This window comes from Lipophrys pholis (assembly GCF_963383615.2).
Source record: "Lipophrys pholis genome assembly, chromosome: 10".
NCBI lineage: Eukaryota > Metazoa > Chordata > Actinopteri > Blenniiformes > Blenniidae > Lipophrys > Lipophrys pholis.
In genome coordinates this window covers 12212987-12239274 of record NC_137640.1, presented here as the reverse complement: position 1 = coordinate 12239274, position 26288 = coordinate 12212987, and the positions used below count along the sequence as shown (strand labels likewise).

Here is a 26288-nt window from a genome sequence, read left to right as displayed (position 1 = left end):
ACACACACACCTCTGAACCACTTGGAGTCGTGCTTGACGGTGCGCAGAGCGGGACTGTCCCCGAGGCTACGATAGATCACCGCATCAATGGCCAGGAAGTCTGTCACTGTGGCTGTAAACAGATTCCCCTCTGACACACACAAACAGAAACACTGGTGAGCTGTACAGCCTGCCAAAACAACAACATAAGCGCAAACAGCGATGCTCAAGCAAGTGTAATCACTTCCGAAAAGTCCCGATTCGTAAACACGATTTGACTGACCAGTCAACAATGTAATTGCTGTAACATAATTGCAACATTGAAACTCTAGTAGTTTTTACTGCTCACTAATATGAGATAAGAGTTGATGGCTGAGCCATAATGGCTCCCCACAGTTTGAGCTGCAGAACACTGATGATTTGACTATTATTGGAGTGTTTAAACCTGATGAAGTAAACAATGGCGTTGAATATAGCTGAATGGAGCTGATCACTCAAAATAGCTCAGTTGGGCTGAGTTTCCGCACTGTAATCATGTACATTAATATATTTTCGAAGAGAAACAAGTTTCATTATTTTTGCCTCGGTGACTCCAGGAATCAACATAACTGGTGCCTTTACCTGCAAACAGAGCCACATTAGCATGTTTGGGGTCATAAGGGCATCTGGCCATCCCACTGACTGTATCGCCGACCATCTCCAGGGTGTCTCCCTGTGAAAGCGCGTGAAAACACACACACACACACACACACACATATGCATACATCAATCAGCAATGTCCAAACAATACGAACACATCTACAGCAGCATTGTGAAAACTCGCCTCGAGAGAATGGCAATTAGGGAGTGTTACCGTAAGTGCGAACTAATGATTCACTGGTGGATATTAGGCACAGTGGCAACAACAAGAGAGGCACATTCTCATGCATAAATAAAACAAACACACACATAAGGTGCCGTGCACCCACCCTCTTAATAATTCACAGAAATTCCCTGTGCATCCAGCTATCTATATTTCCATCCATCCATCCATCCATCATGATAGATAGATAGATAGATAGATAGATAGATAGATAGATAGATAGATAGATAGATAGATAGATAGATAGATAGATAGACAGATAGACAGATAGACAGATAGATAGATAGATAGATAGATAGATAGATAGATAGATAGATAGATAGATAGATAGATAGATAGATAGATATCTTTGTTCAGTCAATTTACAAAAGCACACACACTAAAAAGGCAGACACAAATAGCTATTTCAGGAGAAAAGCACAGTTCCGGATCTCTAGTTCTTATGCATGGTTGAAAATGAAATAATTCATAGGTGTCATTTCATAAAAAAAAAATAAAAAATTAGCTATAAATAAAACAGGAGCTGGCATCACTAACTAGTCCCCAGAGAAACAGACTATCAGGCAGCGACAGGTGCGTTATACACGGTTGTAGAATGTCATTAGTGGCTGACAGATAATGGGGCAGGTATTTCTCACTGCTCCACTGTTGCTCCATGTTTGAAATGTGAGACTGAAAATAACACTTATCTGAAAAAGCCTTTGATAGCGAAAGGATTTTTTTCCTCCCTTTCTATTTCTCCCTCCAACTCAACTGCCTTCGCTCCTCATCTAATACCAGTGCAGAATGATGTGAAATCAGCCGAGATACTGATTAATATTTATGTGAAGTTTTTTTTTCCCCACCACCAGTTTGAAATTGTTACTGTAATTGAGCGGGACAGGAATTGGTTGGGAAATGGAGCACTTTCAGGAGCATGGTGGTGGATTCAGGTGAGTTGCTGCTTTATGGGTACAAACCTCCGGAGTCTTACTTTTTTTTTTTTCATTCTGGAACAGAGTCGAGGAAATGTTCAGAGAGCATTGTGGCTAATTGCTTGAATCAGGCTACCCAACGATGACACTTGTAGCTCAAATGTTAGCTGTGTCTTTTGATTTCTGCCTCCAGCTGTGGAAGTGCTTTTCTTTCTTTACCACAAACAAAGAGAGTCAAGCCAAGCAAACAAGTCACGTCTCCAGCCCCGCTCTCTGAATACTCCTGTCTTCCTCTTTTCCCCTCTTTGTGTTCCCCTTGATTTTCCGTCTCTGACTTTCAATGATAACAAGCTCGGCAGACCACAATGTTTAACCACCGAGAAATAACAACTCTTGTACCTCAGGAAAGCAAGGCACTGGAACTGCCAGACAACAGGGATAAATAACTCTTTGAGAGGAAGTCGACACCGTTTTAAGCGCTAAACAAACAACTCTAATCAGGCTGTAAATTTTCACCTGAACAGATATAACAGACTAATTGCGCGACGGAAGTGAGGTACATCCTCTGGAAGTATAGCTGAGCCATTCCTCAATTAATGCTGCTTTCCGGCTGCCACAGGGCTCATAATTGCAAACTTGGAATGACATCACTTGGTCGGAAAAACTGGATTGGAGCGTTCCAATTTATCGCACCAACGTATGACAGAAAGCAGTAACAACTGCAGCAAAGCCATGGTTGAAAAACTTGTAAGAATGAAATAAAACTACCAATAATTTAATCAGAGTATAGATTTTAGAACTGAATGTAATGTAGATATATTGAAGAGAGTATGAGAAGATATAACAGCTGGACTTCTACTTTCAAACTAAAAACCTCGGGGCAAACACAACCTTCTTGTAAAGTCAACCAAAGATTGTGAATTACTATTATAATTTAGTGTAGGTTTCACTTTCGATAGAGTCGGCAGTTGTGCTTTATGTGTTTAAAATTCACCCGTCGACGTTTACCTTTGCACGCAGCCACGCTGTTGACTGAACTCGTGGTCCTTGAAGCTGACCCATGTTTACCCTTCACATTATCAACCACAAAAGGGTCGAGTTTTATTTTATTACTTCAGCTCCACAACACCAAGAAGTATTCTAGAGGTCTAAGTTGACTGGACAGCAGCAGAAATCAAACTTCATCAAGTAAAAGTGCATGTCTGGACCACTCAGGGTCTGTAATTGGGACTGTGAAGCTGAAATCTAGTGTGCTAACTTACCGTATAGTTGGCACATAACGGATTGAAGGCATTGGTCCCACACAAAAACAATCCTCCTTGTCTGCTGAGTAGCACCTTCATGAAGTTACGGCACTCATCCTGAGAGAAACAAAGCGAGAGAGAGTTTATTATGCAGTGTGGGTAAAAGAGAAGAGATGAAAGTCAAAATGATGGAGCAAATAGAAGAAAAAGTGGGTTTGTTTTTCAGAGAGTGATTATCCAAACCGCTCTGTGAAATGAAGCTTTTCAGATGTCTGATGTGTGGAATTATCACACCATTAACGCTGTCAATCATATTGATACAGTCTGAACGTAGCCTGCAGAGACTTTAACTGTCTACCCACTTCATGCATGCACACACATACACACATATGCAGTCACTGCTGATTGACGGGCTGTAATCTGAGCCAGCCACGGGATTTTAAAACAAGCAACAGATTGACGACTAATTTCCCCAGCACAAGGCGTCAAACTATGAGGGGCTTAATGACCGAATGAGGCAGTATCCCACTTTCAATCTTTCATGTAGGTTCTTTGAAAGAAGTCCTGTCTCCAGTAAGTGCTCCGTAATAGCTACGTTTGCCCAACAGACCCTGATGGCAATAAATATCGGTCTCGTGAAACTCGGGAAAAACTACTTTCAAGTTAAAATCCTGTCTCGACTAAAGTACCGTGTCAGATTGTTCACACGTGTAAGCCTTGATGTGCACACGCCAACCATAAGATTAAGTAGAAAAGCAACGTTCACTGCACTACTTTCACACGTTATATATTTATATAAATCATCATTTACTATGTTTCTTGTGTAGAGCTTTACTCGATAAAAGGTTAAATTCTTAGTTATTAGACAAATTAACACTTTTAGGTTAATGTCCAATCAACACATGCTACATTATTGTCCTATCTATTTATTATGATTAGGTAGTTAAACAGGTGAAAATCAATGCATTATTTAGAATTATAACCATTTATTCACAGGAAGAGTTTACTGTGAGAAAATGCATAACATGCATGCAAACTCACATGCAGGCATTTTGGTAGTTATCACCATAGCCAAATAATAATAAAAATAATAATAGATTGGAACCAGCAGGGGGTTAGGTTTAAAGAACTTAGCAAATAATATGACAGTAAACTAACAACAAATTAATTAGTTGGTGGTAAATTACAGTGCAAATATTTTTTTTCCTGCCACTATTCCATGTGAATTCCCGTCATGACCTTTAACTTTGAAAGCCAAAAGGTATCGACAGCAGTTTGCATATGTGCAGCCAAGTCAGACACTTGTGAGTGAGGAGTGATGTACAGTAGATCACTGGGAGACAGCAGCCAGCAGCCCCCTCCCTAAATTACAAGTGTTCCAGCCAGGGTGGCACCAGGTCTGCCACACACACACACACACACACACACACACACACACACACACACACACACACACACACACACACACACACACACACACACACACACACACACACACACACACACACACACACACACACACACACACACAGAGTCCACTTCAAGACTACCACTAGCACTGATGTCATTGGAAAACCCAGCACGGCTGAAGGAGAAGCAGAAGTGGTGGTGATAGCTGGCATGTCAAGTGACAGTATGCATTTGTGTGTATGTGTGTGTGTGTGTGTGTGTGTGTGTGTGTGTGTGTGTGTGTGTGTGTGTGTGTGTGTGTGTGTGTGTGTGTGAGAGAGAGCAACAGATCAGAGGAAAAGCAGTGATATGAGAGCCGAGTGAGTGTTATTCCAGACGCTCCACCCCATGCCCCTCTTTCCCCCACCTTCCCACTTCACTCCCAGCAGGGCTCTCGTTTTTCAAGGGGGGGAAAAAAAAATGAACGGGAAAGAAGGAAGTGTTTTCATGTGCAAGTGTGCGGTATGTGTGTTGGGGTGCAAGGGGTGTGTCAAGTGCGAGAGGTACATTTCAAATGGCGTAACACAGTCTCACAAATGAATGCACACCTGTGGCAGTATATACTGTATGTGTGTCACATGCAGCATATGCTCATATGTAAGTAGTGCACATCCCTAAGTACATATAACCACAGTTTGTATAACCGCATATATTTGTGTGTACGTATATCTTTGTAGACAGCACAGATCCATGCTTGAGTGTAGGAATCATTTGCATGCTGTTTGTCGGTGGGGTTGCAGTCTGACAGCTTGGTCAGCGCTGTAATCACAAAGCCAGATGAAGCACTCTTAATAACAAACCAGCCCTATTGCCAGCCTCTGAGAGATGCGAGTAAATACTTAGAAGAGCCAGACCACTACACAAATGCAATTATTTGGCCACCATTCTACACACAAAATGAAATATTTTGCGATGACAGAATATAAACAAGGTTTAAAACATTTGTGACATTTCTACCATTAAGTTCTGATTGCCACTTGCACTTTACAAACATCGTCAAAATTCACTTCATTCTGTACACATGCATTTGATTAAGCCATAATCAACTATTCTAGGGAAGTAATACTGCACTGCCAGGTAGGCGTTTTTATTTTATTCAAAGCCTACTTCAGTACACAGGATTAAGCTTTTTTATTCATGGTTTCTACATTAAAAACAGAAACCAATTATATAAAGGATCAAGCAATGAATCACAATTATGTATAAATACAAATGCTGTATGCCCTGATGCCTCCTTCTATGCTACTCTGCCTCCTCCCATCTCACAGCACCCGCACTCCCTGGGTAGAATCCAGACAAAACGCCACCTGTGCTGGCTGGCAAGTCTTTCCAAGACCCAGACGACAACCTTCCTCCTCCTCTCACTCCTCCTCCTACTCCTCATTCGTTTGCTCCTCTCACTGACAGTGGCAGTGCTGCCTTGGCTCTACGAAATAATCTGTAGCAAAGATGAGTTACACAGGAGCACGCACCCACCGTGCAAATATGGATGCAGTTGCTAATGAAAGGGGAGATTTAGAGAAGAATGAGCAGAAGAGGCTGGAGAGAAAAGGAGAGACGGTGCACAAGCATGAAAATGTTTCCATGTGTATGTCTATGGTCACATAAATTGGATGCAAAGCACGCAGTCGGGTTTATTATGTCCAATGCTTTTAAGGTAAGATGTTGGTGAGGTTCGTACTACTTTTCAGATGTTGACTGAGGTAGTGCATTCCTCACCCTTGTTATTCTCAGTACAAGCACCATCACTCAACCACAAAGACACGCGAATCGAAAAGCATACCAAGACAAAAAAAAAAAAAAATGCCAAGGTTCACACAAATCGTCTGAGGATTGACAACAAGTTCTCTGTTGCTACAACATATCTGCTCCAAACAACCTGCAGCAGTCAGACACCATTAAAAATGAGGAGGCTCCACCTTCAGCATCTGCTTTCCATCTATGGGTCCAGAACTGAACTTTTAGTCATAGATGATAAACAATCTCTTCATTTAGCTTAAACCTGGATTTAATGTTTGTTCTAACGACAGGGTTTTATCCAAAACTTAACGAGCGTGGTGTTTTTCCTCCGGCTACAATCAGCATTATTGTGTTTGGTCTAATTTAATTACAACACAGGTTGAGATTAAGTCTCTTGCTCATTTTCTTGCTTCAAATGCAGCAGCAGATTTTTTTTTTTTTTTTTTATAGACTCATAAACTATAAGTTATCCTGATGACCTCCTTTAGTAATGTTCATACAATAGGAGCCATCTATGGCAGTACATCAGGGGGTCGTATTTAGCAAGCTGCTATTCTAAATCTCCAAAGTTTCCATTACATGCCTGGCTGGTCCCCTGATGTTAGCAACCAGGGAGAAGAGAGCACTGCTCTGCCAAGAGTCGCCATTGAGCCAGCAATCTCCCACACAAGCTCACACACACACACACGTACAGTGTGTACGCGAAATGCAGACACAAAGCTTTGGCAAACCCTCTTCTGCACTCATCAGCGGCAGGTCTGACATTTCCAGAAAAAAAATCCCTGATGTACAATTCTGACTGAAAACAGAGTGACTCTATAGGACATAAGGAAAGTATGAGTGTACGTTTGTGAATGCGGGTAAAGGGAACATTAACAGCGGTATCAAATTAGCAGCACTTTGTTGTTCAGAGTGCTGCGGTCTTGGTAAAGTTAATCTGACTGAGCACACCACAGGCCACAAACAAACAATTTACACAGCGAGAAGGGTGAGGAGGAGGAGAATGGGTGAGATTTCAGACACGTCAAGTACATGGAGAAAGACAGAGACGGCAAATGAAAGAGCGACAGTGAGTAACATTGGCGACCAGAGGGTTTTCAAAGCCTCACCGCTGGAGCCAACCTGGAGCAAGACCGCCAGAACGTGGGGTCAGCTAAGCCAGATGAACATACACACACACACACACACACACACACACACACACACACACACACACACACACACACACACACACACACACACACACACACACACACACACACACACACACACACACACACACACACACACACACACACACACACACACACACACACCAGCCCTAAAATACAACACTTACCTAAGACATCTATTTACAATCTTCCACTTGAAACCACCGAGTGAACGATGTCAAAACTTCACATAGGCCAGGTAGTGATTGATAAATCCGATACCGCATGCTTGAGTGTGAGATGATTGGCTTTTTGGCAGCGTGCAGAGAAAAATAACGTGACATCAAAGTCAGCTTTTTCTGTATCGTGGATAATAAAGACATCAAGTGTGCTCAGATTTGCAGCTATGGGAAATGAAATCTAAAATATATCCCTTGGGCATCGGAAACTCTGCCTTCCAATTACAGCATATCACAAAACTCATGAGAAATCAGCTGAAGCGAGACCAAAATAAAGAGAATAATGTAAGCATTACACATAAATTAAACTATGCAAACGGCTCAAAAGCTGTCATAAATTTTCTTTTAGTTTTGAAACATTCGCTGTCAAGTGATGGGCTGAAAATTCAGCTCATCTTTGCTTTGTGGCAGTAAAACTTTCTTGACTCTGTATTTCATGTTTTTGGTCCTCTCACTTCAGTGCAGAGTTGTGAGCTTGATAAAGATCTAAAAAGTACCACTTCAGGGTACCACTATAAAAATGGGCTACTGGAGTATGAAAGATAAGGGAAAGTGTGAGTTTAAAAGAACCATGTCCCGGGTGTGAAGTGCTGCCCAGTATACAGATTCAGAAGGCAGAGAAACTAGATCTTTTACACACGTAAAGTGTTACTTGGATGAAAAAAGGGCACCAACTGTGAGGAAGAAGCGAGACCACAAATGTAGGACTTTAAATAGATTAATTCTGCATCCAAAAAAAGCATTGAAAATGAATTTTCTGATGGTGCAACCCAGAAAAAGGCATTTCGGTTGGACAATTGAAAACCCAGAGGTCCTCGGAGAGCACAATCAGTGCAATATTGATCAAACAATCTCGCTAAGTGCTGCTTATAACCGTGCCCAAATGCTCTTTAAAAGCAGCCTATATGGAATTGCTTTTGTTTGCATGGACATGCCATGCTGTCATAGCCTTTATGTGCTGGCACGGAGCCACCTCTGGGAAAAGTGTCACCCACTATCTCGGGCTCTCTGCTGCTTTCATAGCGGGAGAAGGGAAAGTGACACGAGGGGGAGATATGACAGCTCGAGACAATTAAAAGGGCAAGTACAGGAGAGATAAAGAGACAGAGGAAAGCAGAGGACAAAGAGAAATCATTGGGAACATGTGGAGTGAGTGACAACACAGCCGGCTAGTGCACCGCATTCATCAACAATCATTTGGTCATTGTGGGAGAAGAAAAAAAAGGCTAAAGAATTAGGATATTGAATTTTCAGCCTAATTAGGGAGAATGCCATGTCCTTTGTGATCAACCAAGCAGAAACATTTAATTACAAAACCAATTATGAGGTGGCGAATGTATCACATCTGACACAACCATCCCCCAAGCAGAACAGGACATTTTCAGGAGATGAAGTGGAGGAGAAAAAGAGGAGAGCAAGGGGGAAATGATGAGGGAGACACACAGAAACAGCTATTTTCTCATAGATTGTTCGTGGAAGAAATTATGGATAAATGGACAGTCAATGTACATGATGTCTATGACGGTTCATGATCTGACTTACATATACGGAAGAACCTCGGTGCTGCATCATGCTTGTGTGTGTGCACTAATGCCTAAAATGTTCGTGTGTTTGAGATTCAATAACTTTGGTTGACCTTCAGCATGATGCCCGAAACGGCAACAGGCCGTATGATGCAACGCTGTGCAAAAGCCTTTCAGAATCCATTCCAGCATTAAGATAATATCAGTGTTGTGATATTAAACTGTCTGCATATCTTGACATGGGAATAAATTACAATCACTTCATTGTTTAATCTTGAAGGTTACCCAACATTTGCAGAACTCTTGTCTAAATGGAGGATACAAGAAGGGAAAGAAATTGGATTGGAAGAAAGAAAGAAAGACCCACACCTGTAGGCCTAATTGAGGTATTTCTATGAAGACTCATTAGAGTGGATGTTTGTGGCGTAATGAATGATACCATCAGTGCGTTGCAAGGTCACACTGAGAATCACATCTCCGGAGCTGTTGTAATGCAGCAAAACAAAATGAGTTATTCACCTTACGCCATGTGGGTTTGTAAGGTTTTGCTCAAACTACAATGACAATTGGCTCAATTGAAACTACAATAGAAACTACAGAAACATCTACGAACGGTGTCCCTGGTGTAAGCAATAAGTATCACAAACAGTGTTCCCTATCTTTATTGTTGTGTGACTGTCTGGAGTTTCAAATAATAATTGTGTTTGGTAGGCATTGATTTGATTCAATGTGTCCACAACTGGTGTATCAAGCAAATATACATGTTTGCGCTCACTGGAGGGAACGAGTGATGGAATAGCCTACATATCAATTCACTGTTCCACAAGTGGTGGTACGCTTTAGTAATGATAAATGTGCATGTATCGTTACGTTAGTGTCAGAAGGATGTTAAACGTTGTTATTTCGGTGCTGTTATAAATAATTACTTTATATTAATTTGGCCAAATTAACATTAAAACCCAATGTATTTTCCATCATATTCAACAATAATTATCAGCAAATATTGCCAAGAACTAATAGATGAGTCAGTATCAACCGCACGCACACACACACACACACACACACACACACACACACACACACACACACACACACACACACACACACACACACACACACACACACACACACACACACACACAGTTCATACATTCACATGTGTCTGACTCAAGAGAGCTGACTGAAAGGACCTGGCTGTGTTCTTATCTTCCTCACATTGCCGTGTGACTCACAGTATTACCAGGCAGCACAGTCATTAGGGGGCAAGAAGACCTTTCATATCTCAGTCAGCCCCACAGCTCTCCTCAGGGTTGGCCAACAGGGATCCACACACTACCCCTTTCCATCCACCTCCCCTCCCTTTTCTTCGCCTCACTTTTTGTCTATGTCCTCCTATTCTCCATTGTGTTCCTGTCTGGCACTGTCTCACACAGATTTATTGTCAGGTGTTCTCTCACTGTGTTAAATAAGTCATTTTTTCTGTGCCTTGAGGGGACAGAGCACAGGTTTTCCCTGTCAACCACAATCATCAGCACCACACACCCCAACACACATGTAGACATTGAACACCAGCTTCATGCGTATGGCCGACCAAAGCTAGGGTGTGTGTGTTTTTCTCTGAGTCTCTGTGTGTTGAAGAGTTATTCAGGCGTGGGCTGTTAGGACATTTCTCCCAATCTCTTTCTCACCACCACAGTTTCCTGACGCCCACCTGCATTTTCTGAGGGTACAGGACAGAGTCCTGGCTCATGAAGGTGGAACAAGTTTTATATTGGTAGGAGTGGCTCTGCTCCTCTGGTCGATTCGTGTGAATGTGTGTGAGTGATGGGTTGAATGAGTCGGGACAAAAATATGGTGTCACTCACTGGCATGTCTTTATAAATGTGTTCCAGTAGGCTTAACAGTCAGATACCTGATGAAAAATGCATGCCATTTAATATAATGCAATGCATTTTGTCTGTCTGTCTGTCTGTCTGTCTGTCTGTCTGTCTGTCTGTCTGTCTGTCTGTCTGTCTGTCTGTCTGTCTGTCTGTCTGTCTGTCTGTCTGTCTATCTATCTATCTATCTATCTATCTATCTATCTATCTATCTATCTATCTATCTATCTATCTATCTATCTATCCATCCATCCATCCATCCATCCATCCATCCATCCATCCATCCATCCATCCATCCATCCATCCATCCATCCATCCATCCATCCATCATGTGTGTCTGTTTGTGTGTGAGTGAGAAAGAGATGGTCACAAAGTATAAATTAACATAGATTCAAAGAGATTATAATTCAAACACTTTTTATCAAGGTAATTCAAAATGTGTTCAAGGTTTTTTTTATTAAAAGATGAAGCTCATAGATTAACACCGATCTTCTTTGTGTGCATCCTGTGCTGTATTTTGTGCTGGAAACAGACAGTTTGCTCAATTAAGAGCAAAAACAAAGGATTAAAAGTTTGACTAAAAGTGATCAAAATAAAGTTAAATAGTAGAGAGGGCATACAATTCTTAAAATTGTTTGTTTTGAGTTTGTTTTCTCTAATAGTTTAATAGTATTTACAGTTTTAAAGTCTTAAGCGAGACAATATTGAAAGGACAAACATAACGACTCACTCATGCCTGCGTCGGCGACTCAACTGAGCTAAGTAGCAAGTTTAGGTTTTCTGCAATGTTTTGGTGGAGTGTAACTCTCATCAGGGTTGTTTTAAGACACAGCAACAACAGCTTGAGTCTCACTCAAGTCTGTATACCTTTTGTTTCTGAGGTGAAGATTTGAGAGCCTAAACAGCAATAAGCTCTCAAATCTTCACCTCAGAAACAAAAGGTATACAGACTTGAGTGAGACTCAAGCTGTTGTGCAGCAAATATCATCTCAAAGGTGACATACTCGACTTAAAGTAGTTGGGTGACACAAAATCAGGGATACAATTGGAAGGAACGTTGACAGTTGATTGATCAAATGGATGCAAGCAGCCACCGCTGAATATGGGCCAAATCAATGTTATAGTTTGCATATTGCAAAAACTTGCCCCCTTCGAGTCCTCCGTGAAGGCATTTCTGTGCAGAGTGTGTATGATTTATCATTTTCTGAACTTTTTGAACACTCCTACATCCTCATACAGTTGACAAACATGGATGATTTTAAACTGTTCATAGGTGTGAATGTGTGTGTGTGTGTGTGTGTGTGTGTGTGTGTGTGTGTGTGTGTGTGTGTGTGTGTGTGTGTGTGTGTGTGTGTGTGTGTGTGTGTGTGTGTGTGAGACTGTCTCTCATAATCAGCTGGGATTGGCTCCAGCCCCCACCGAGACAATAAATTCAATAAAGCAGTTCTGGATGGATGGGTCTCCTGAATGTGCCAAAAAGACGTTAAAAACTCTTACCTCATGTTTGCCCTTCATCCTGCAGATCCGGATGTCATTTTTGTTTGACTCCCATGTTCTTTTCTAGAAGGCAGAGATAAAAGGAATTTAAAAAAATTTTTTTAAAAAAGATTAGCCACAATCATCATCACATTTCTCCTTTGCAAAAAGCAACGTTTTTCAGCCAAAAAGTAATAATAACAGTGATAGAAAAAAAACAAAAAACATTTGCTTGCCGGTTGTAAATGTTGTGTGTGACTGTCCAGAAGCTGCTTACCTTGCTGTAAAACATCTCATCTCCTGCGACAATGTCCAATTCCACGCGGAAAAGGTCATCTCTGGAGCAAAAGAAGGGAGAGCTGCAGTTAACCAACACAGCACCGAGCAAGCCATGACTACCACTTCACATGCCGGAGTAAAAATTATTGCTGACTCAAGACAGTGGCTGTCGATGCGAAGCTTTTGGATGAAACCCAGAACACACATTCAATACGTACTTTGAGAATGAAATATCTTCCATAAGAGAATCTGTGCAGCTTCAAGTCTAAATAACTCTTTACCATAATCTTGCAATATTTACAGCTGTATAATACATACACACTCTACATATTTATTCACTTAAACTTGATCACACGGGCAGAGATTAGCTTCACAATGTTTTCAATTTGTCCCATAGTCCCACGAGAAATAGTACCCGACTATCTAATGTATGTCTCCTATTTCCACACTTTGCCTTTTGCTTTCACTCATTAAACTTGAGTTGCTGCATTAGATTTTCTGCTCGGCCCCAGCTTTTGGCTTATCATTCTTACTCAAAAGCATGAAATTAAATTAATGGATGATTCAATCAAGCGTTTACATTGATGCTTGCACACCCCCTCCTACATGTGGTTCAAAAACCTAGTATCATGCATGTATTCATGATATTCCAAACGGAGCTTTCTCGCTCTCTTAATCTGCTGATAATTCCACAGTAACCTTGGACGCTGCCGTGAAAAATGCCTACTGAATGAGAGCTGAGATAGGCGGCTAACAGCTGACGCCTGCATATTGATCAAGGCCTTGGTATCTGCTGGGATGGATCTGAAGTCCGGGCCTCATCTAAGCTAAGGGCCACACAGACTAATCTGTAAATCTGCTATTGCCATGGAAGTGCTGCATTATCGATCACGTCTCTGATCTAGCTCGGTCTCCCATCTTTGCTGCATGCTCAGTTTTTGTTTCACATTTTTCCTTTGGCAAATGAAGGGGGTATACTGTGCGAACCCCCGTGTGCAAGTGTGTGCAAGGTTGAGTTCTCACCCCACTTGAGTGGGTGTGTTTACTGCTGCATTTATGTCAGATATTACTGAGAGGGAGAGAAAGCTGCAAGAACGTGCGCTTGATGAGAGCACAGGTAGGCCAAGTGCCATCAGGTTACTCCTCTGCTGAATGAATAATTAATCTTGACTTCCTCTTGCTGTGTTAGAAGATCCCTGCCCTCACTCAGCCGCGCAGGCCAGGAAAATGGCTAAGTGGTGGAGAAGTGCAAAATCACCAAACACATTCGAGGTACACGCCCGCTGAACAGGTCAAAGTTTAAGGATTCTTAAAACAGTGGAGTGGGCTGGAGTGTGAGGGGTAATCTCATCCTGCCTTCTTCAGCGTTGTCTCAGCATTAACATAATGAATATAGCAACAGAGGGCCTGGCAGCAAATACTGTTGGCTCTGATAGCGCAGAGGAGGGGGAATTATTTATGCTGCTGCTTCTCTGTGGCCCGCGTGTTTTTGTTTGTTTGGATGTGTGTAAGTTAATTTAATGCGTAGTGCATGTGGTGGAAGGTTAGGATTAAGGGTGCATTAAAAATGGACGAAATGTAAACTGTGTGAAGATTACATTCTTCATACCTCAGGACATGTGTAGAGCCATGGATTGCATCAAATGACTGGATTGCAATTCTTCCAAAAACTACATAAATAAGTGTTGTGTTTGCTTTGTCTGACCTTGTCTTTGCATATAATGTGCACGTGCCTGCACCCTGATGCCTCAACACGGGCTCTGGAGAAATAGTCAGCATTTCCTAGTTTTCTCACTTGACCAGCCGATGAACTTTCTCCTTCTGGCTTACAAAATAACAACAAACTCAAGATCAAGACCTCTTAACACTCAAGGTTTACTCATTACTTTCAGTTGACCAACTCTTTATCTTGCAACCTGCCTGTGGTCTTGGGAGAACATCACTAAGCCTCTCTGACCTTTAAAAGAAAATATGAGGCGATATTGAAAAAATAAAAACAATGATACAAAAAGTTTGGACACACCTTCTTATTCAATGTTTTTTCTTTCTTTTCTTGACTTTTTGCATTGCAGATTCTTACTGAAGGTATCAAAACTATGAATAAACACATATGAACTTATGTAGTAAACAAAAACGTTTTAAATAAGTCAAACAATATTTTATACTTTAGATTCCTCGATGTAGCCACCCTTTACTTTCTTGACAGAGCTGCAATCCCTCTGCCTTCTCTCAATGAGCTTCATGAGGTCGTCACCTGAAACAGTTTCTACTTCACAGCTGTGCCTTGTCAGGGTTCATTTGTGGAATTTCTTGCCTTCCTAATGGGGTTTGGACCATCAGTTGTGTTGTACAGAACTCAGGTTGGTACACAGCTGACAGCCGTATTTGACAACTGGGAGAATTCCTGTTTTGGCAAGAACCAATCAGCTCACTAAAGAGAAACCACAGTCCACCATTACTTAAAGAACTGAAGGTCAGTCAGTATAGAAAAAAAAACAAAAATAAATTTAATGTGTCCCTAAATGCAGTTGCAAAAGCCATCAAGCTCAAGTGAAACTGGCTCACATGAGGACCGCTCCAGGAAAGGAAGACCAAGAATCGCCTCTGCTGCTGAGGATAAGTTCATCTGAGTCACCGGCCTGAGAAATCATGTTAACAGAACCTCAGCTTAGAGCCCAGCTCATCGCCACGCTGAGTTCTAGTAGGAGACACATCTTTACATCAACTGTCCAGAGGAGATGGTGTGACTCAGGCCTTTATGGTCAAATATCTGCTAGGAAACTACTGCTAAGGAAAAGCAACTGGCAGAAGGCATTTTGTTTGTGCCGACTAACACAAGGAATGGACTTTAGACCAGTGGAAATCTGTCCTCTGGTCTGATGAGTCCAAATGTGAGGTTTTTGGTTTTAGCAATTTTTACCAATTTAGCAGTTGGACCATCATTTACTTTTCAACAGGACAATGAACCCAAACACGCCTCCAGGCTGTGTGAGGGCTATTGGACCAAGAAGGAGAGCGATGGAGTCCACGCACAATCATTTTCAAAGTGCGAGAGGTTGTTCTTGAAACACACTGAAAACTGATTTTTGTTTTTTTCAGAGATTTTTTTTCTTCTATTTTTCACCTAGTGTAATAACACAGATATTTTTACATTTCTAGGATGTGTTAAATTAGTGTTAGGAGCATGTGTAAGTATGCTTCCATGTGGTTGTCCATGCTGGTGTCTCTTTACACTTGGACAGCACATTGAGCTTTATCTGCCGACCTCAGCAAGACTGGCAGCTGTACCTCTCAAGAACTTTGCCATTTCTGATCTTCATTCTGCCTGTCTGCCATGAGCTATTTGACCTGACTGTGACCACTGCAAGAAGTCCATTGGCCTCTGAGGTCAAATTAAAAGCTAATTTTAAAAAAATGAGTAACTGAAAAAGGTCCAAATAAATTAATTTGGAAAATGGTGAATCAGACTTTTCACCCAAAAAAACAATCAAGCAAATTTCAAAGGCTAGTACAAAAGGACACGCTTTTCCAAACTTGGCATCTCCCTTTCTCTCATATCGGTCAACACGGTCAACACACTGCGGTTGGTTCGTATTTGTGGGGATTAGCCGTTTCCGATGCGACTGAGGGCTGAGGACCACAGGATGCACAGCTGCTCACCTAAACGGCATTGAAATGGGGCTTTGCACGGCAATGGGCTTACGGCACCTGTCACCAGCCAAACGTGTAGTCTACTTTCGTTCAGAAAGGATGGAGAGAGGACGGAGACAGGTTGCTGCTCTCAGCGGGTGCTTGGGGCAGGGATTTAGCAGTGCTTGCAGTCTGAGGAGCAGCTATGCTAATGGTGACAGGATTTGGGGATGAGTGTGGCGTCTTATCGGGCCGTGCTCTCTCTGGGAGCTTTTGGCAGTCATACCTGCCACCACAGGTACATATTTATATCTTGTGCGTTTTAAAAATCCAGTCTCCCCGCTAGATTGTCTGTGGCTCACACATGCATTTCAACGTGGATCATTTTCTTTTAAGACCTATCACGTACCCAGCTGACAAGAAGCCACAAACACTATTAGCCGCCCAGAATAAATATAGTCTTGAAACTTTCTCTCAGTGTCTCTCGTGCAGTCATCAGCCTCCCTCCCCTCTTCCGTTGTTCCTAACTGCAGGACTCATATTTGATTATCATCCGGTTGGCTGAGACATTTGTATCAGATTACTTCTCCGACTCGGTAAAAATTCTTGCAGCTGTAAATTCAAATGTTTTTCTATTTTTTGTGTGTGTGTGTGTGTGTTTCTTGATTCTGGTTATATTTTAAAGCAGACGTTCAAACTACAGTAGCTCTACTTGTCTGGAGGCAGTTTTATTATCGAGCTGTGTGCATGTGTGTACTTATGGAGCCTCTCAGAGCAGACGGTACGGCTGGAACCACGGTGCACGGTTTGATATATTTACTACCGAGTCTCAGTAGTAAGGCTGGAGCAGCTGGAGGCCAGAGGCGGGGTCATTTCCTGGACCATAGTGGCGTCTCTTATTGAAAACTACTTCGGGGTTCTTTTAGACTACGGCAAATAACTAACGCCATATGTGGGGACTAACTGTGTCTCTTCCTCTTTTTTTTTTTCTAAGCATGTTTCAAGCTAAATTAATTTTTGGGCAACACGCGCCGTAAATCTCGACATGCAATGTTTTATGTTAGCTCAGTCAGTATGAACGCGGCTCCTGAATGACTACAGGGAGCAGAGGGTGAACCTCCTTCACCGGCTCCTGACCACCAAGGCTACTGTCTGTCCTGGATCAGCACATTCACCAGACTGACACACATATGGAGACCATCACCACATGCAGACCAAACTAGAATCTGTTCGACTCGGCTTGAGTTGACATTTGTCCGCGCAAATATCTGCCCAGATGCTTCAATATGTTCAATAACAAAACATGTAATGAGTCTCTGCAGTTAAGAATTCAATATAATATAAGCCCTTTTTTTTTTTTTTTTACCAGCTATCTAGTCTCGACAGTTTATGAAATATTTGACAAGCTTGTAATAAATTTATGACATGGTCTTAACTCCAGAGGTTGTAATGTTTAAAGGTTGCATGCACCCTTGCAGGCCTTATTTTTTCCACATGACTGTGAGAATAATGTAAAACAGCTGCGTCAGTCTGCAGAGCTTTATACAGTGTTGGATTTAGTTTGTTACTTTTAATTCATTTATTCCTAAATGTATCTCCGTACAGTAGAATAATAATGAAAATGAGAGAGATGAACAACAAAAAGAGAAACGTCAACAACTTGCAAATGGAGGGTACTTTCACTAAGTGGTGCTAAAATGAACAGCAGAAAACTTCATTTTTTTTATTTCTTATCTGTTCATATTTTTAATACTCAGCTTACTTTTGTTTGACTGCCAAACTATAGTTAAAATTGCATAAAAGACATTGAGTTCACCTGAAAATAAAACTCGATACGTACAATACATTTATATGCATTTGATAGATTTGAAAGTGATCAGTTTCTCATTCAAAACACATGGTTTCTAATTTCCTTGAAAATCTTCATCAGTGCTGTAAATTTGTACTTGCCGAGATGCCTGACCATATGGTAAATTAACATATTTGTATAATGCTGTTCATATGAACATTCAGATGTTGCGATACGATTAGTAGTGTTTTCTTTTCAGTGAGTACATTTTGTCAACGATGGTAGGGATTTTTTTGAAGCCATGTTTTGAGGATGCCAGAGTCTCAGTCACTCCATATCAAAGCTATGTGGGGGTTTGAATTCATTGATCTCCTATTTGCTAAACCTACAAAAGATCTTGACTTGCAAGTTTGTACTTATCTTATCTGGACACCACAAAATCTGAGAAATACCTCACGTTTCTTACCTAATTCCAATGAAATGATAAAAAGGAGCCGATTATTTTGTGAAGACCAACACTGATAGATCAGAATTACCAGCTGTACCTCCAGTGATAACTTTTCACCCATTAGTTTCACTTCTTAAGTTGGTGAGGGATTTATGAACAAGACTGGCACAGAATGTCCCTTCCTTGCTTGTTTTGATGGCACTGTGCCAACTACAAGGTACTTTGTTTGCGTTATAAAATGATAGTTCCTAAACCACTGTGATAAATTTATCAGTTCACGGTGTCTGATATTATCATCTCCGATTTTGTCATGGAACAACGCCCCAAAAAAACCTTAGGAACGGGAGAAGAGCTGATTAAACGATGCATTTGACACAACATTTTGAGAAAGAGTTATGTTCTTAATTTAAAGTTAGAAATGCAAATTGGTTGTGTATTCAATTACATAATTAACTGTCATGTGGGAAAATATGATATAAGATTTAAAGCTGCTTTATACAGGGAGGGTTTGCCCACAATTAACCTTTTGACATTTGGCTGTCTCAGTCATCAGTTAGTTTATAGTCTCCTTTCATCGCTTAGCCTCCGTTTATAAGCGTCTCTAAACTTAAGAGACACTGTATTACCTTGAAGACTACAAACGGTCCAAGTAGGTATTATAGGATGTAGAATATCAGCTTTGAAGAGTTGTTTTTTTATTTCCAAGAGAAACATTACTGGCTTTGTTTTTGCTTTTATTCCACATTTACAAGAGTTTACTTTCTGTGCTCAGAGCAGTTTACCTGAAAGAGGGGTATCACTGGTATTAAGAGGGAGGCTTGGATGCTGCAATACCAAAAGCAATGCTTAGTGAAACTGACAAAACCTTTCTTAGAAACAGATGATGTAATACCACACCATGAACGGTAAACCTGCAAAACTGCCGGCCCAGTATTTGCTGCATCCTTTACAACTTGCTGTTTGTGTGTCTCGTCTGAAATGCTAGACTTACATTGCAAATATGTGCACGTTACCTGGCTCCGATGTAGAGTGTCCGGTTGACTTGGAGGATCCTCTGGATGTGCAGAGGCTCTTGTCTCAGCCATGTCCTGTGAGGTCGGCCCAGAAAAACTGGATATCGTCTCACCACTGGCAGTGACAGAGACAGAGACAGAAACACAGTATGTCATTCATCCTTGATGAAAGCTGTTGGCACAACAGTGCTTTTGTGGTACTTTGTTTTGATAGTCCAGTTGCAGCGATGGTTTTTTTTCAAGGTGTCTGCCACATTAAGCATATTGCAACATTGCAGGGAGAATGTAGTCTCAAATTGAAAGACTTCCCAACTACCCCCTGCATGCCATTGTGCTTGCATGTTTTTGTCTGTGGATTGATCGAGACACTTTTGATGAATCGAAATATACACGCTGCTTTTTTGTGACGTTTTGTGATGCATGTTCTGCCAATTGATTCAGATGAATCGGTGGGAGAGGCACCGACATCAAGAGAGGTAAAACAAAACAATGGGTGTTTCAGAGGACAAGGTATTCTGAGCGCCAAGGAAGAGAAACCTTTAGGGAGAAAAATCTGACATAAAAGGGACGAAAACTCTTCAGTGACTTTTGATCATGATGTAAAAAAAATGTGCCAAAACATAGAAATAAAAAATGACAAGAGAAGCAGAAATAACACCTACATATAAATACGATGAATTGCCATGTAGGGCTATTTTTCTCTGACTTCAACATGTCGTGATGAGCATTTCTTTTTCATTTTATGTTTGCTCCTTGCTTCTCCATCATTATTATTTGGTTCTAACTTCTTCGGAGTTACTGCTCTGTATGATATAATGTCTTACTGTCTGGATCCACTCTTCTTCGAACTGATCCTCTATGTTATTCTATGTGTCAGGTGAACCATTTTTCATAACTTATACCACAGCTGCCAAGGCGGGATGCAGCCGATCCCGTGTGGCTTTCAGTAGTCTGACAACCTCCACCCTCTACTTTTGATGTGGATACGTGTAGAGGGCTCTGGACTTGCTGGGAAACTATCTATCAATATTATTGAACTACAATCAATCAGGGCCTGAGCTGAGCTGGAGACTGCAATGCTGATATGGAGACGCAAAGTCTGAGTGCGTCTCATGAGGATCTGAGCTGCTTGTGTGAAAGTCATGAATGTAAGACCCCCCCCTTTTCTTCACTCTGGTCAGATGCCTGTGCGTGACCCCACACCTCCTGACCTGGACACCAGTCAACACTCATCGTGTGAGAGCCTGTCTGACCTCTCACAGCCCACACTATGACCCTGGACCCCTCCAGCTCCCCCCCTCCCTTTTCACCACTATGCATGTTTGGCTGTAACCCAGCACTTCACACATCACGGTCCGGGTAGGAGGCATGCGAGGGAGAAAGGAGGCTATAGAGTGAGAAAGTCAAGATGTCATTACCTTCGGTGGGGATGAAGTTGAGGGGCCCTGGTTCCTCTGGGAATGCCGGGCTTGCCGTTCGGAGCACCAAACACAGCAGGAAGAAGGAAGGATGGGCCACAGCTGCCATAGCAACACGACAGTGCAGTCTGTACAAAGACATCAAAAAGAAAGAAAAGGCGTAAGTGGCTGCGGTTTCTAAACAGACAGACACATTCACTTCAGTCATTCATAGACTAGGTAACTAAGTAAGTGGCAGGCTAGTTCCCCACCCACTAAAAGTCTTTCTTTGTATTCCCTCTGCATCGTTGTCTCTCTGCCCTGATGTGAGGGGAGATAAATAGCTGCTTGGAGCGAGGGATTAAGTCATCCACTGCGGGAGAAGTGTCCAGTCAGCTCTGAATGCAGCCAGAAAACTGTGGCATGACCACATCAAACACAGCATCACTCTAACACTAAAACCAGTGACAAAGAGACATCAGAGCAGAAGAGATGATGACATCGTGGGGCAACACAGAGGACACAGAGGTATGTCCTATAGGCAGCTTGAATTAAACAAAATCTCTATAGACGCAGAGTCTCTCTGAGGCTCAACGAAACTCTCAACATCAAACCTTGTCCAGGATATGAAAGAGACTGAGATAAGGCGAGAAAGACTGACGTACTCAAATTAAATGCTTCCCAGTGACATGAACTGACTCTCAGCCAGCTGAGCTAAACTTGTTGGTATTTTCTTTCATATGATTCTGAGGAGCGTGCAGGTTCAGAATGTACGTAATTCACGCAGAAATACAAATCATACCCAAATGAAGTTATCCCACAGAACCTATCTGTAAAGTGACTCCAGAGTTCAGCTGAGCTCACGGGAGAATAGCTCTCACTGCTGTTATTGACTTCAGCCACAAACCTCAGCTGGTGTGACTGGCTGGACACCAACTCTCCGCTCGCAGCCGGAGCACACGTGTGATTCTGTCTGTCCGATCTGTTTCCTATACACACTTTTTATGAAGTTGTTATTGTCTGGAGCCCAGACTCATCTGCAGTAATCTTGCCAGGAAAGAAATTACACACACACACACACACACACACACACACACACACACACACACACACACACACACACACACACACACACACACACACACACACACACACACACACACACACACACACACACACACACACACACACACACACACTGATCTCTCATCAGGTGATTTGCTTTGGAAATGTGGTGGAGAGGCCTTCCGTCCACACCACTACAAACACAAAACTCTTTTTTTTTCACAGTCATGCACAATTGCAACACCATAAATTTGAATAGTCAAGGTTGAATTTCTTTATGCAAAATGTCTTTGCATTTGACTGTGGTCATAGATGCAACATCTGTACCATAATGAAAAAAAACAAACAGATGTGTTTATCATTTGTCCGTTGATGTTACTATCTACTATGTTTTTCTCTTCAACTGAAGTTTATATTGTGTTTTTCCTATACTCATGTACTGTTTATTTAGATATAACGCATATTACAATAAAGCAAAAGCAAATAAGACCAACAAAATCTGCCATAACCCAATATGCAGCTGTGACTTAAAAAATAATATGTAAAGATGTAAATAAAAACAGATAGTGATGATCTGGAAAGCTCATTTTGTGGTATCTTCTGTTGGTTTAATAACTGTAATTGTATGGGGAGTGAGAAAGCCACTTACTTTTCCAATTTTTCTGAGCTATGGTGCTGCCATCACATCCAAATTGAGGTAATATTTTCCATTTAAAGCTAAACTGTTTTAGTTTCAGCATCTGAGATGTTGTTTATTTGCAATTGAAATGAAATATGGGCTTATGAGATCCGCAAAATGTGTTTTTGTAAACAGGGTACATCTTGTTAATCTGGTTTGTACCATAATGTCAACTACAATAACTAAAATTCAAATAAAAATGAAATTACATACAGGTGCACATCTTAACAATACTGTTGTAAAATCCCAACTATAATGGGATACTATGCAATATCATTGTCAAAATATTGAACAGGTAGTTGCTGTCAATGTTCATATGGCTGTTTAACAATAGGATAGAATGAAACAACAAAGAAAAACCAGTATAATGTACAGTCTTAATTTCGATATAATAAAAGGCCTTTATTTTTCAGTAATTTTCTGCCTTTCCCACACACATGCTTCCTCTGTTCCCCCAAAGGACACAAACAGCCATTGTGTAGCCCATCTCTTTAATGGAGTCTCAGACATAACCTTATCAGGATACATAATCTTTATGGGACATTTTTCAAATTCCCTGCACTGACATCAGAATAAAAGTGGGAGGCATGCTAATTACTCAACACCCACAAGCAAAATTGTAAATCGTAGAGGTGAAGGGGAAAGAGTCAGAGGGAGGGAAAGGAGGTCACAGGGTGGAATTGTGGGTGGGGGGTGGAGGGGTGGGGGGTGATTGGGTGAAGGGCTGGGGATTAGTGAAAAATAGTAAGACACAGAAAGAAGAAAGGAGAAGTCTGTGTATCCGATCACAGATTCTATTGTTTCTACTATTAATAATGTAGGAATAAAAGTCAGGCGGTACGCATTCGATTAGTATAATTAGACACCCTGGGCTATACGATTTCATGGGATAGCAGAATAAGTGGATACACAAGTATTAAGTCTGTGTGTGTGTGCGTGTGCGTGTGCGTGTGCGTGTGTGCGTGCGTGCGTGCGTGCGTGCGTGCGTGCGTGCGTGCGTGCGTGCGTGCGTGCGTGCGTGCGTGCGTGCGTGCGTGCGTGCGTGTGTGTGTGTAAAACTACTCCTGAGTCGTAGCATCGCAGTAATTATGACAAATTGCTTTAACGGAGTCCATTCAGAGGCACCGCTGCGTGGTGCAAGTTGTGCTGTGGTTTGCCATCATCCCTGAACAACCCAAACAACGACTCAAATATACATTCAGCCACTCGCAGACACAAAATATTCAACCTCAGGGTGCGATAACACTCTATTGTTTGAAGCAGAAATGGCAATAGATGTCATACTGAATGTGGTACATGCTGTAGGTCGCAGAAGACAAAAAAAAAGACATAGTGTCAAAAGCAAATAGTTATTTTCTTTCCCAGGAGAAGCCTTTTACTTACAGTGTTGTCTCAGATAGATTCAAGGCCATAAGACGTGTTTGAGTGAAAAGTTAATACAGACGTAAAAAAATAAAAAAAGAGGGAAAACTGAAAACTACAACTTAAGCCAGAGGAATAACGTCTCTTACACCTAAATACTCTTTTGTTTATTTACTGATCATTAAATCCATCACCATGCTCCACTTGCAAACCTGTCCAAGTAAACCAGTCCAGAACAAATTGATTCAGGGGATTTGGGCAGATCATTTCCTAAATTAGGTCAGTAAATGATCACTTTGCTGCCAAGAAAGGTTGTGCAGGGTGTCTGGTGTGAAGACTGCAATATCTCCCTGAACCTCATCAACGTCACCTCAGAATGATCCAGACTGTCGCCAACTTATCAAACAATCAATGATGTCTAGTGTCTTAAGCAAAGCCTTAATGAAGACTGATTCTAATCTGATACAGACTCCAGTTCAAATTACAGTGGCTTAGAAAAGAGGAAGAAACTGTCCGCTGGCAAAAAAAAAGGAGGCTGTAAGAAATGTGTGAATGGTTGATTTAGTGACCGTTCTAGACTGTGACCTTGTATGCAAATTGAACATCTAATCAAATAAAGACACCGAAAATTCTGTAAAATCCTTTTGTCATTCATTTCGGTTGACCATGCCTCTTGTTTTCTCTTTCTATATTGTCCCGCCCTCACCATATCAGTATGAAGACTTTTTTAGCTCTACCCTGGCACCAGTCTTGATCGTGTGTATATTCTCTGGGTTTCTGTTACACAGCCGTGAGGTGCTTGTACTAAAAATTTGTAGGAATCGGACTCAGGGTTGAGGGAAAACCAAGATTATGCATGTCCTAGATATGGAACAAATGGTAATGAAATAGAGCAGTTTTAATGGGGACACAGAGCTGCTGGTTGGGGTATTTATGATTAAAATATTTAACAGGGTGCTTGTTGAGCATTATGCTGAGGTATCAGAACACAGCACTCAAGCAACAGTGTAGAATATAATCTCTTTTCACACCGGTCGCCCGGCTTCCAAAAGCCTGCGCAGAGAGGGAATGAATATAAACATAATCTATTTCTACTCAAATCCCTTTATCACCATTTTCCAAGGCAAAATATATTTTCTGTTCACCAAAATTAATGTTTACTAAATCATTGCAAGTGCTGCACGTATAAAAGCTTCACATATCAATATTAACTACTTGGACTGACAACTGCTTTGTGATGCATTGGAAAAGGCTTTTATCTATATTATGACCAACCCATGTCTGTAGCTTTCTTTAATCTCTCTTAGTTGTGGAATAAAATTGTGAACCGAATTTGTGAAAGAGTTTCCAAAATATCTCTAAACTTTGTTTTAGGGGTTTGCAACTTTTCACTGATTCCAAATGAAAATTGTTAATTTTTCCAGCTTTTTTGCGTCTCTCACTAGTGTTAGACTGCCAACTTCAAATCAATTATATCCCAGATTATCAACAATATTCTGTTTCTACTGTATGACAATGTAACCGTGTTTGGAGAAAATAATTGCCTTCTCTGTTTGATGAGAAGATAATTCAATATGACAGTGTTGGGCTTGCAGATTCTTGTGTCTCTCGTGTGGCCAATTTAATCAATTAATGTAGGTTAAAAGTTTCCAGAAGTGCTGTCATTCTTAGTTTTCCCTGACCAATTTATTGTGAAAATGAGACACGAGCAGAGATACTACACATCTATGACATGTGCTTCATTGGAAATATTCTCCCATGTCTGTGCCGGTTTAACTGTAGTAAATGCGGCCGAAGCAATATTATAGGTAGTGGAAACTTTATTGGCAGTAGTGCACAATGGAGTTCATCTGGAGACTTTGTTTTGATTCAATTTATGGGTTCTAATAATGGACTGTGATAAAAGATCTGTAGATATTACTCCAGGGGAGACAACATTAACCTGAAGGCTTCCACGGTTAAATAACCTTTGTTATTGTGAGCGAGACCCACTCAGCAACTAAAACACTGATCCTTACAACACCTAATATTTTTTAAAGAGGAATTAATGTTCAAAGAAATAGTACTTTGCCGCAGGCACAAGGGTAAGCTCCACCAAGTCGACCTTCAAGCTTCGGTACATGAGCCCGATAAGGAACATGGGAAAAGATATTAGGTGAGCAGTGGAGGATT

At 41.3% G+C, this 26288-nt stretch overlaps 1 protein-coding gene across 1 annotated transcript in view; it reads right to left on the bottom strand.

Moving 5' to 3' along the window:
* The window catches only part of sema6bb (sema domain, transmembrane domain (TM), and cytoplasmic domain, (semaphorin) 6Bb), a 135420-nt gene that overhangs the window by 53248 nt on the left and 55884 nt on the right, over positions 1-26288 (bottom strand). The window contains exons 2-8 of the mRNA XM_080473026.1: positions 21032-21159; positions 19614-19728; positions 12732-12792; positions 12476-12538; positions 3018-3116; positions 601-691; positions 11-130 (exon numbers count right to left, since the gene is read on the bottom strand). Of these exons, the coding sequence (XP_080329152.1) occupies positions 11-130; positions 601-691; positions 3018-3116; positions 12476-12538; positions 12732-12792; positions 19614-19728; positions 21032-21140 (658 nt within the window). The 5' untranslated portion in view covers positions 21141-21159. The remainder of the gene's footprint in view (positions 1-10; positions 131-600; positions 692-3017; positions 3117-12475; positions 12539-12731; positions 12793-19613; positions 19729-21031; positions 21160-26288) is intronic.